Here is a 12,409-nt window from a genome sequence, read left to right as displayed (position 1 = left end):
CTTTTAGCCCAAGGCACTTTATGTCATGAGAGCCAAGCACTCTTTGGAGAGAGAGACATAGTTAATAAGTTCTCAAGGGGGAATACAGCAACCTGTAATTAATTTTTCACAAAAAATGAAACCAGGCAAAAGACTGAGTCCCCTAGGAATGGACACCAAATAATCTTAAATTTGCACAAAGCTGATAACCAAAAACAGATTTCCTATTTATTTTCAAAACATGATTTGTAAAATATACATTAAAAAAACTGGCTCTAGTAATGTATTTTTTATGCAGGATGTGTGCTGAACCTTCTCTCTAAATGGATTTCTAGCTATTATAGCCTTTCCCAGAAATAAGCTTTTAAAATGCAACTTCAGAAATATTTAGTATACATGCAATAGTCATTTCACTGCAAGGTTTTCTTTAAATAATTGCCACCAAATTGGTTCCCATGGTCACCTCATGCATCACAGAGATACATTTGGCAGGTAAACAGTTCCTTAGCAACATTGCCACTACCTTTTATAGTGCTTTTTAGTAGACACAAATAAGAAGGTTTGCATTCAATCAGTAATAAACCCCAGTTTCAGTCATGCAATAGATGTAGAATATCTGGCTCAGATTATCTGATTTATTCAAAGCAGTCAATGTTCCTGCCAAATCTCACACTGCCAAGCACATTTCAGGGATTTTTTAAAGCAGCGTCCTGTCCAAAGCAGGAGAAAAAGGCTCGAGGTTTATGGGGAAGGTGCAGATCCTCAGTAATGAAGTCGTGTTCTGCACTGACCACACAAACAAGGCCAGTCTTTGAAGTCTTTGTTCCAACTACAAAGACTGATGACATATAAATACACATAAACAAACCTGACTTTGTTATTTGATGTAAGATCTTGTGGCAGATGTCAGACTCCCATTCTCTGAATGGAAAGCTGTCTCCTTCTTCAGAAACTTCCTGCACAGCACTTGGTTTTGTCTTAAACTGGCCTCAACAGCAACAGCTAATTTTTCCCTCTTTATCCCTTTTACATTAAGCAGGAAATGACTTAAATGATTTTATTCTACTGACAATGATTTAGACCTATATGTAAGGAAGTCAAGGGAAAAATGCCACCATGTTAACCTGATCTGAAATGCACCGACAGAAAACATGGTTTTTAAATCTACTGCAATATCTTCTCAGAATGATGCAGTGATAGTCCTAAAAAGGAAAATTTAAAAATTGTGGAAGGCTTTTCTGACTAAAGAGTGTGGTAGGAGAGCCCTGAGAAATCCTCCTTTTCTTAGGTCAAGTTGGGACCATGTAAGTGAATGCAGTGTCTCTATGATGTCCTTCAGCTAAAGACACTTTTCTTCCCAAATGACAAATAGTAAGAAGAAAAATTTTATTTATACCAAAAATGAGTCACCTGCACCAACTGTGCTCCCTATTTATTTTGTAGATGCCAGATAACTGTCTTTCAACTGCTGAAAATTCACACTCAAGACAAGCAGTAAAATTTTAATAAATGCTTTGAGACAAGAATCCAGAAGAGTACTTATCCCAGAAGATGTCACAAATGCTTTGCTTGGCTCACAGATGTACATATTTAATGGGGCCACAGCCCAATGGTTTTCTAAGTAGGTTTAAGTCTCCATTTAGCTAACACACTTAGTAGTGTGGAAACACCAGCACTCTACCAGTTACTATGCCCAGACAAATTTCAGAGTTAATGAGAGATTGCTACAAAGAATGACCCTGCAAAAACAGCAGTGACAGGAGACTGTGAAATCATTATACTCGGCGAACACTGAAGAAAGGAATATGCAATTTAGAAAACCAAAGCAAAACAGAAAAAAAAAACCTGACTGCTTACTACAATCTCCTAGGATAAATGCAGATTTTATCTGAGCCAATTTCAGTTTCCATTTTGCCAGCAAGGGTGGCTCCAAGCCAGATAAAATTCATCTTTCCTGCTGCATCCTGAGACCTGAAGGGTGGGACCAACCAAGCCAGGTCCCTATCTGATTTCTCAGTCTGCAGCTGTCCTTTCTCATCAGTTACAATGGGTCATTACATTTGTAAAAGTTACCTTAACTCAGAATCTCTACTGGGCAGCAAAGAGCCAAACAGGAGGAGATGAAAAACCTGCAGCACTCCTGTTGCCAAGGTGCGGGAGATGGGAAAAGAGGGAAGAGCTCCTGAGTTGTTGCCATGACTGCAAGGAAAAAGGCTTTACTATGTGAAGAGCTAATCATTTCAAAATGCTCCATCCCTTGAGGATGTGCATGAACCTTGAAGGGAAATTTCACACTAAGAATTCAGAAGCTGTCATTCGCACATCTGTATAATTTTCTTGTGCTAATTCCACTTCCCTTTTATTTCTTTTTTTCTCTCTAAATTGGATGAACCGTAGTAGTTACACTAAACTGCAGAGCTGTGCTATATGCTCATTAACCCTATGTTTCAAAGCAGGAAATAATGAAAAGCTCACTCTTCTCAAATTAAAATTGCATTCTACAGCCTTCATCTTATCACACAAATGCCAGAATTCTGCTACTAAGGGGCATGAACTAGTGATGGAAATTTCTAAAGCTTCAAATGAAGCTTTCCATTCTCTTAACATAGATCTCCTTTAAAATGCAAGGTAGATTTTGTTTTGCTTTAAACCATTTATGTACTTTTACACAGAGCATTTTTTATCTTGTAATCGTTCATTCAGCAACTCCTCTAATGCGTGAGCCCATAAAGAGGTGATTTGGTAAGGTTTAAACTCAGTTTCCCCCCTACCTTTCAATCTGTAGTACTCAGCCTACCCATCACACAGAAGAGAATTCAGCAATAAAAGCTTGGCTTTTTTTTGGGGCTTAGTCAGAGCTAAACGTAATGATACAATTTCAGGAATCACCATCTATCAGGTGCAAGTGTCTGTTCCCTCCTCCAAGCCATAGAAAGAAATATGTAAATGTTTCAGTGTCCAATACTGTTCTGGAAGGCCATTTAAACCACCCCATTTCACTTTGTACCAATGAACTGTTAGCACATTCCCTTTGTTTCACAGCAAGAGGGACAAGAAAACCCAAAGCTCCACAAAGCCCACTGCAAGAGCACATGGGAAGAATTTCACTGTGGGAAGCTCATGACATTTCCTGAATGAGAAACATTTACTTCAGACCTAAACACCACTCCCTGCCAGCTCCACTTTCCTGCTAACAGTTCCCCAGTGTGAGAGAAGGACTGAGCCAGTGACAGGTGATGGTGGCAAACAACAGCTGCCTATGGTGGCTCAGTTCAAGAAAGCCACAGTTCATCTAAGGGACACAATTCTCAACTGCTTATACCAAGAGCAAATGTGTTCAGGCAATTTGTGATCTGTGATCAGAAGAGCACAGTACCAGAGAGTGAGCACTGGGAGACATGAAAGCTTTGGGGCACTGTGGGGTGAAACACTCAGCCAGACTCCCACTGATAACAAAAAAGAATCAGAACAAGCTAACTATGCCTTGGGAAATAGATTGCTGACTTGATAGCAAACATTTGCCTATTTTGCTACCTCAAAGCCTTCAAGTTTGCCTAGAACAAAGAGCAGAATTAATGCATTCTCATTACGCAGAAACTCACTGTAATTTAATCAGCTATTTAGCAAAGACTTCAGCAGATAGCTACATTTCACTTTTAAAAGCCATTTCTTCCACTATACTGACGTTCATGATGTTACCGAAAACTTTTCTGAAGTCTAAGCAAGATGCTCAGCTTAGACAAGATGCCAGTAAAAAGATGACACACTTCAGTTTTAGTTCTCACATTCTTGCAAACACAGGGACAATCAATCAGTTTAGCTGAGCACAACTCAAATTAAACAAGGCATCTAATTCACTCATCTAATTTGTCAATGTTAACTACTAGTTCTCCAGAGGCAGAGTCAGCCAGTTACTACTTTTTCTCCAACTTACATTTACTGAAGTGGTAGAAAAGAAAACAATTCTCACCCCACCTCACTGGCCCCTCCAAATTTGCTGTCACACAAGGACTAAGGAGCTTGTCAGACAGCACAGTGCAGGGCTGGGTGCTGATGAGGATGGACTGGTAAGCAGGACAGCCAAGTGGCTACAGTCTAAATGAGGATGCAACTTTAATTGCTCAGCAACCTCCAGCAGCTTAAAACTTGGAGTAACGCAGGTCCCACAGCGGCTCCCTGGCATTTCATCAATCTGCAGCTGCCTGCACATAAATTCCACCTTTTCAGAAGATGCAACCTGTAACAATTTCCACGCTAGACAGAGAAGCTCTGGTAGCTGTCAACCTCTCAAGGTCACCCTGCTCTCATCAGAGCAGCCAAGGTACAAACAAGAAACACGTCAGAGAAAGATGAAGAGCAGCAGCTGTGTAACTCCAAAACACCCACCTCATCCTCGGGTTTGGGATCACTAAGTGGCAGACACAGCTGGTGTGGGATGTCTGCACCTCATGTCTGCAAATGTCAGAAATCAAGGGGGCATGATCCAATAACCATCAATTCCCTTCCCAGATCCAGCTTGCCAGGGCAGCTGGGAAGGCAGAAAGGGTCCAAATGTGCAAAATGCCTTTTTTTTAGTGCCAAAGGCTGCCAGGAAAACACACAGGCAGCCCAGGGCAGCAGGGACCAGTTCATGGAGAGGTGGCTCAGCATATAAAGCTGTGGGTATAAGGAGGAAGGGGATAATGTTTGTCTTCCCAAGTAAACATTATGGTGATGGAGCCCAGCTTTCCTGGGGATGGCTGAACACCTGCCTGCCCTTGGGGAGTGGTGAATTCATTCCTTATTTTGCTCTGCTTGTGTGTGCAGCTCTTGCTTTACCTGTTAAACTGCCTTTACCTCAGCCTACAAGTTTTCCCCTTTTCTGATCCTCTCCCCCATCCCACTGGTCAGGAAGTGAATGACTGGCTGTGTGGGGTTTAGTTGCTGACTAGAGTTAAACCAGGATAGGGTGTTATGCTCCCAAAGTGAAAACTATTAAAATATCAGCTTCCAATCACTCAGAACAACCCAGAAGTGACCTCTTCATCAAGATGGCCGTGCAGAGCCATCCTGCTCTCAGCCCCAAAGAGCAATAGATCTGTCTGCTGTTGTACCACTCGGAGGAAAAAACACACCAAGATATAACAACATCCTCTCTAACAAACATTGTTTTAAAAACATATACAGCTCTTCTACTGGAAAAACACAGCTTTGTTTGTTCTTAGTTTCTGTTGACAAGAACTCTTAAAGTTGAGAGTTGCAGCTCTTCCTATAATGGCCTATTTTGATGAAATAAGCCATTACAACCATGCCAAGACCACTGTATTTCATCTCTCTAATCCTATTACCAAATTAACAGACACTGGTAAAACATCAGCCAGTTATTTCCCAGACAGTGCCAATATCATGTTGACAGAGAGCAAGTAGAATGGAGGTTTAAATCAGGAACAAAATGAGAAATTCCGGAAGACTAGAGAAATCATCATGCCAGGAGGTCAAAGGACTTTTTCAGCAACTCACTTCTTTGCCAGAGGAAATGGATAAGACGTTTATAGGCTTCTGATCTTCAGAACAGTCCCTCACACAAAAGGAGAGATGATTTCAAAGAACAGGGCCTGGATTACACATTTATAGATCACAGGCATATTTAACAGGTCAGAGGGCCTAAAAAATTAAAACATCAATGTTTGTAGAGTAATGGCTTCTTGGGAAAGCTATGCCAAGACATCACCATTAAGCAGAGTTTGCCAGGCCCTAAAACCTCAAAAAGCATTTGTGGAGTGTCAGATGGAGCTTTGAAATCCATCTCACATTCTTCTTTGTTTTGCCATCTTGCCCTTAAACCTTAAAGTACTAAACCTGAGAGAGACAAATGAATTTATGAAACCTGCCGTGGCAGCTACAGATTGGCATTTGATTACAGCTCTTGGCATGTGCTGAACCACCAGATCATCCCCCCTGTGACCACTTGTAGGCAGAGGACTCACCCAGCAGAGAAGGGAGATAGAACACCAAACCATGTGTTCAGCATTTTGACAGGGTCTTCTGGAGCATTACATTTACATTACATAGATTTATTTTTAGGTATATATATATTTTTTTAAATGGCTGCTCCACCACCTACGAGGTAAAACTCCATCACTATAGTGACTAATGCAGCAGAATACACGTGGATAATATGCAGTTGTTCCCAGCAGCAACTTGATTAAAGCAACTAAAAGAATTTGAGGAGACCAGAAAAATCACAGTAAATAAAATACAAGAAATTCAGGGATATTCATTGCCTTTCATCAGTTATTTCTTCAGAATTTATGTGTTTGACACGCATGGGACTAGAACTGAAAGAATAACACTTGTTGGATATTGTTAGATCTTCTGTACTTGCCAGAATTACTTCTGACAAGTAGAATTTTTGTAAATTTTTATCCAGTTAGTGTATACAACAAATGTTTCTTACGTGCAGCTGAACTCAGCTTCCTGGAAAACATCCCTACAAACGGCCATCTGATTAGTCCCATCAGGAGGAACACACTGTATCTGAATAGGAGGACTGAATAGGAGAAAAACACATGACCAAAAAATGCAGTAGGCACACTGCTATGATCCCAAGAGAGAACAGTACCTTTGCTCATCTGAGGCACAAATTCAAAAGGGTGGGAAAAAAATCCAGCTTATCTTCCAAAGTCTTTTTATTGCCTTTTTTCAGGTCAATGATTGAAACCACACACCATCCTTCTGGAACCTGAGTGAAGTTTTCTGGTGCTCTGAACAAGTGATTTCAAACACTGAAATTATCTGGATTCTAGTCCTATTTCATGCCCTTTCTGAATCTTGTCACAAAGTAACTGATGACTTCAATCACACTGCAACACTGATTTCCTGCCCTGGATCAATACAAAACATTTCTTGATTAGGTTTTTGGTGCTAGGAAGAATTTCATCACTATCAATCTTATTGACTGGCACCTTAAAGTACTAGTATATGAAGAACCTTACATTTATTTTTAAACAAAGGTTTCCACATGTACATATAGACTGAACTGCAAATAATCCACACTGGCAAATAGCTCACAAAAATGGGAAAGAAAGGAAAGAGCTGTGAAGGGACAGGGAATGAGCACCCAAGGAGAGTGTTGAAGGCAATAGGTACTGGGCAGATTTCAGAAGCAGTGCAGAGTGCTGACAGCACAACTGCAAGAAGATTTTGCTTAAATAAAGACAAGAGGCATGAAAATCCAGTTGAAGACTCAGTACACATACCATCTAAGGGAGCAAGTATGTCACTTGCTGCTCTCCATTTTAGTGAGGACATTTCACCTCAAAGTATGTATTGAAACCTACACCATAAGACTATTTTAGAATGTAATTTAAATGTTGCAAGTCCTACCTCTGGACACAGGTATTTATCTGTCATATTTATATAGCAACTTCATCCTCAAGCTTCCTTAAACATTTCACAATCGTATATTTGCACTGCTGTGAAATTATGATCACTGCCAGGGTGGCTTCCATAATGATATGCACAGGATTATCCCTCAGCAATTAAAAAAACCTGTGCAGTTCAATTTGAGAGAGCATTATGGTACAATCCTGTTCCCCCAACTGCATTCAAGGACCTTACCCACACTATATACTTTGACAGGAAAACCAAATTCTGTATATAAACCAGCTCCAATTAGCTTCCAGGAACGGTCCAGCCTGTGCACTGGATAAGGCAGAGAAGCTGATAAATACTTCACATATGATTAATTAAGACTATTGCCACACATATTCACAAGCAGGGTGAACTGGAAGTGTTTAACAATACTTAAATTTTTTCAATCTTTGCAGTCTCAGTAGACTCAGTGTAGCTGATTTGTGTATATGTTTGTGACCTATGTATGTGCTATATGTTTGCAACATGTTTGCTCTGTCTGCACTGAACTGACCTCAGTGTGATTCAGGAAAACCAAAGTTAGAAGCACAAACTCCTTATTTAGTAAAGGGAGAAAAACAAGTGCCTCCCGGAAAGAGCTGATTTCACAGACCCAGGATGATGACCTAAGGTGGATGTTGTGAAAACCTCCCTACAGCAGCAAGTTTTTCTTATTTTTTCTAAATATATATCTTTTTCCCCTCTGCAGTGCCAAAGGTCTGCTAAATTCACACAGATTTAATTGACACGAAGGAACAGATGGCTGGAGGCCAGCATTGGAGCATATCTGGCTGTGTAAAACTGCACACACTTCCAGGGTGTACAAGAAGCTTTGTGTGTGAAAGGTGGATGAATAGGAATTCATCTGGAAAAAAAGGAAACATAATGGATATCATACAGGAAGTTTATAATGAGCAATTGAGCCTGGGTCCTCAGGACTGAGTGATACTGGTCACACATGTGGCCAAAAAGCCCACGCTGATAAGAATAGCTGCAGTCAGCCTGCTTTAGCCAGGAGCCAGTTTGAGAACATATGGCAAAACAAATGATTCAATGCAATCTGCTCGTTCTGCTGCTTCTCCTAAATATTGCTGTACTCACATCCTCTGCTTTTTGCCTTATTACAGTGTTACTATTTCATAGCATGGAAAACACCTGTAGGGATGACAGAGACCTACAGAATTACTAACACGATACACTGCTGTGGAGATTCTCATGCTGTTTGCATAGATCAGCTTGAGATGTTTACATATATCTTGCTTCTTACTCATGTGAGAGAAAGGAAGAGAAGGGAAAGCCAGAAGACTTATGCTGTTTGCTCCTTTTTCTTCCTTGCACACAAAAATGGATGCATTCTCCCAGTACATCTGGATTTCACACCAGGCACGCCAGCTCTTACCCAGAACCACTGCCCTTATGCTTTGTGAGGCTCACAAGAAACAGAAGTTTTACCATTTAAACCCCTATTCACATCCTTCAACTTTTTAAAATACCAACTTTCAGGCCTATAATATCCTGAGACAAAAATCTCAGTAAACCATCAAAGCTTTGAAAACTTCTTTCCTTTCATAGAAGTGGCTGTATAAATAAATAAGCAAACACACTACCCAAGCAGTGACGTCTGAGACATCACTGTCACAACAACTCATTCATCTATCAGAAGCCTTGCCATGTTTATTATTTTAAGAGCCACTGATTTCCCCCAGAATCAGACAGTATAGACTATAAAAAACTCCAGTCTGTTGTTCTTTAAAATCAACTTCTCTTAGCGGCAAAGGGAAGGTGTTTGAAGACTTGAACTTTAAGAAATGGGATAACAGGAAGTAAAAACATATTCTAAGGTTTTCATTTAGGTTTGTTCTATAAAACTTAGGCTTTTAGAAACAAATCTAACAATTTCTGAGGATCTTAACTACATGGACTTAGACTGACAGACTGCTCCTGGTTTAAGTGAAGTTCTTTTCCTGGGTCTGTCAGTAAGCTGCTGTGTAACCTTAGATTATTCCCTTTTCACTGTGCTCTGCCTTCTCTTTGCTCTCTTCCTTCCTGGTCATTTTTTGGGTCATTAATCCTGACCCTTTGCAGTTCTAAACATGTACCTTGGCATAATGTAGGTAGTCCACTAAAATGATGAGACTACTCACAGAGAACACTTACACGTGTAGTGTAAATATATATAGTTAATTAATTAATGTATATATATATATATAAACATTTCCATTGCCAGCTCCAATTCTGGTTGTTATCTACAGAAATTCATCTTATGGGGCACAGTACCATGTCACAATGCAGCTCCAAGTTTAGGTCTCCTTTATTAGTGTGAAGTCGCACATATCCCTTCTTCTTCACATATTGGTATCTCACAACATCATCTTCAATAGCAGCTACATCAAAACAAAGGACAGTAATTAGCTCTCTGTAGGCTTGCTCACTGATCCTTAGAAATCATCAGTAAACAATTCATAGAACCTACTGTCTGACCTCTTCTCCTATGATACTGAGTCTTGAGGGATCCTACTCTGCAATTCATCTATGATAACCTTGCATTAATCTCTGTGCAAAACACTTTCCATTATAGTAAACCACCAACTCTTTGAGAATCAACCAAATAATGTATATTTTAAATCCCAGAAGCATTCAGTATTACAAACTATAATTTTCAAGCAATGTCTACCAACCAGAAACATTACTTTGAACCCAAATTGCTTCTTGTCAATTCTGGAAGCCAAGCAGGTAGTCATCAGCCAACCACAAACTGCTGACATACAGAGACCTACCCAGTTCTGAAAACAGCTGAAGCTATTACTGGGGACATTACTGGTAAGTCAAACCAAAGGATCAATCTATGATGTTTCCATTCCCATTTTGTCAAAATGTCTAGTTAGTCAGATATTTTCTATACTCTGTCACCTTCAAATCACTGTAACTTACCAAGTAAAGGAACTGAATTTGGTGAACGTAGTTCTAGCAGTGCGTTCAATCTTTGCCTAAGTATTTGCCATTTCAACTTTAGTGCTCAACTTTCTCAACTGGAAATACTAATGACTCGGCTATTTAATCAATATCCAAACTAAATAAATCTTATACATTTGTCTTTATGCTGGAGAATAAAAGGAAAACTTTATTGTATTAAAATGTATTTTTGTGTGAAAAGCAGTAAACTAAAAGTTACCATCACAGACTTTGCTGTTGTTCTAATACTGGGGTAGGCCAAAAAGGTGGCCATGGTTCTGTGTGGTATCTGAGGAAAGATTATATTTCATTCCTAACTTAGAAAAGGGGATATGTCAATTTGTCATCCCTGGCCATAGAAAATGTCTCATTAATTGTGGTTCAAAAGAAGTTAACTGTCATTCAAAGCCAAAGCTTGATCATAATTGCTCCAGTATTTTCAGAACAACCTCACTGGAAAGTAAGGATATATCTGGTCAGGGAATACATTTCCATGACATCAGCACTGACCAATTACCAATGCATTCTTTCAGTCCTCATAAATGTATGTGTGCTAGGGGGCACACTTTGAAACTCAGAAATAAATAAATGGTGTGTAGGTAGGTAGTTCTGGTACCTGCTTCGTGGGTAGTTTCAGGCACCATTGCAGTGGAGGTGAAGGAAGCACTTACAGCTCCAGTGGAATAGTGAGCCTATTTACAGAGGAAAAAGCAAGAGAAAAAGACATTAGATCTTAGAATTTACCTACCAAAGATACTGTATAAGCATTAGAAACACACAAATGCCATCCTTCTGAAGGCAGACTTTCTGCTCCAGCTCCTACTGAAGGAAACAAATACCCAGTGCAGCAGTAATTCTCCATCTGTTGCCCGCATTTGCTCTGATGAAAATGTATTTAAGGCTGCTCATGTGCTGAGCCAAAGGGGCTTAATGCTTCCACTCCAGTTTAATACATCACTATGCAGAGATTCTATCATCACAATTTATTTGTATGTCCAGGGGTACAGATAGGCAAGGAGTATCTGTAGAAGTCTGCAGTGCTGCTGAGAGGAAGGAAAATCCAGTGAATCACAGAGATACTGTAGGGGAGAGCAAACCAGCCCCTCCCACAGCTGGCCCTTCTGTGTGCAGAGGCACCATCCCATATTTTGAGCTCTGTAATTCTGCAGAAGGGAAATGTTAACGTCACACACGGATTTTGTAGCAAATTACAAAGATCTAATAAACCCAGAGACATGTTTAGCAGTTCCAGGGAAATGCCTGTAAAGAGTCCAGCCAGGTCACTGCTCATTCCCTAAGGTTTCACTGCATTCTAAGCAAGTTTACAGCTATGCCCACCCACGTCATAAGCTGACAATCCAACTCCCCAACATGTGTAGAACTCATCCTTATCTCTGCCCTCTTTCTTTTTCTCTTTAACTTTTTTTTTTTTTTTTCATTTTAACACTACAATGTCCCAAAAAAGAGGGCATTTGTGATCCTACTCCTTGGTAACATACGCTCCCTAATCTGTCTCTAAGCCCTCTCATTAAAAGCTGTATGCTGCACTGCTGGTTAGTTTTCATGTAAGTGTAATCAAAGCAAGTAGGCAGACACATCCCAGAATTATTAAAGGACAGAAGAATACTCTCGCCCATTTGAAACAGCCTTTGATGTAGGAAATCTAGATGCAGACGGGTTGTTTCTCTTGACAACCATGAACATGCACCTGGAAGAACATCCTCTAAAATATTCCAGTAAACTCTGCATTCTAGTGGAAAAAGAAAATGGAGGAGCAGCTTGGAATTATTTATGTATTTGTCCACACCAGAAATTATTCACTTGCACTACCTTAAGGTGTGCTCTCTCTGCCAATAAATGCAGGAAGCAATGATAAACAAACTCAAAGTGAGAGATTATAACCTGGGAAAAAGTTTCTGCCAACACATACATAACCACATCATAAGGATTCTTCCTTCTCATTGTGATTCAGTTCTCAAATGTTTAGATTCATTTGCAATGATTTAACAAATAGAAACTCACTGACACATACTATGCATGTCTAAGGAATCCTGATATGATTTTCATCTTTTCATCTATGACAAAT

The 12,409-nt window shown here is 39.9% G+C and overlaps 1 protein-coding gene across 1 annotated transcript in view; it reads right to left on the bottom strand.

Moving 5' to 3' along the window:
• The window catches only part of PPIL2 (peptidylprolyl isomerase like 2), a 67,813-nt gene that overhangs the window by 27,184 nt on the left and 28,220 nt on the right, over positions 1-12,409 (bottom strand). Inside the window, exons 11-12 of the mRNA XM_053994112.1 lie at positions 10,940-11,015; positions 9,649-9,755 (exon numbers count right to left, since the gene is read on the bottom strand). Coding sequence (XP_053850087.1) covers positions 9,649-9,755; positions 10,940-11,015 — 183 coding nt within the window. The remainder of the gene's footprint in view (positions 1-9,648; positions 9,756-10,939; positions 11,016-12,409) is intronic.

Source organism: Vidua macroura, chromosome 18 (assembly GCF_024509145.1).
Source record: "Vidua macroura isolate BioBank_ID:100142 chromosome 18, ASM2450914v1, whole genome shotgun sequence".
Lineage (NCBI taxonomy): Eukaryota > Metazoa > Chordata > Aves > Passeriformes > Viduidae > Vidua > Vidua macroura.
Note: the sequence above shows the minus strand (reverse complement) of the source record. Positions and strands in the feature narration are given on the sequence as shown.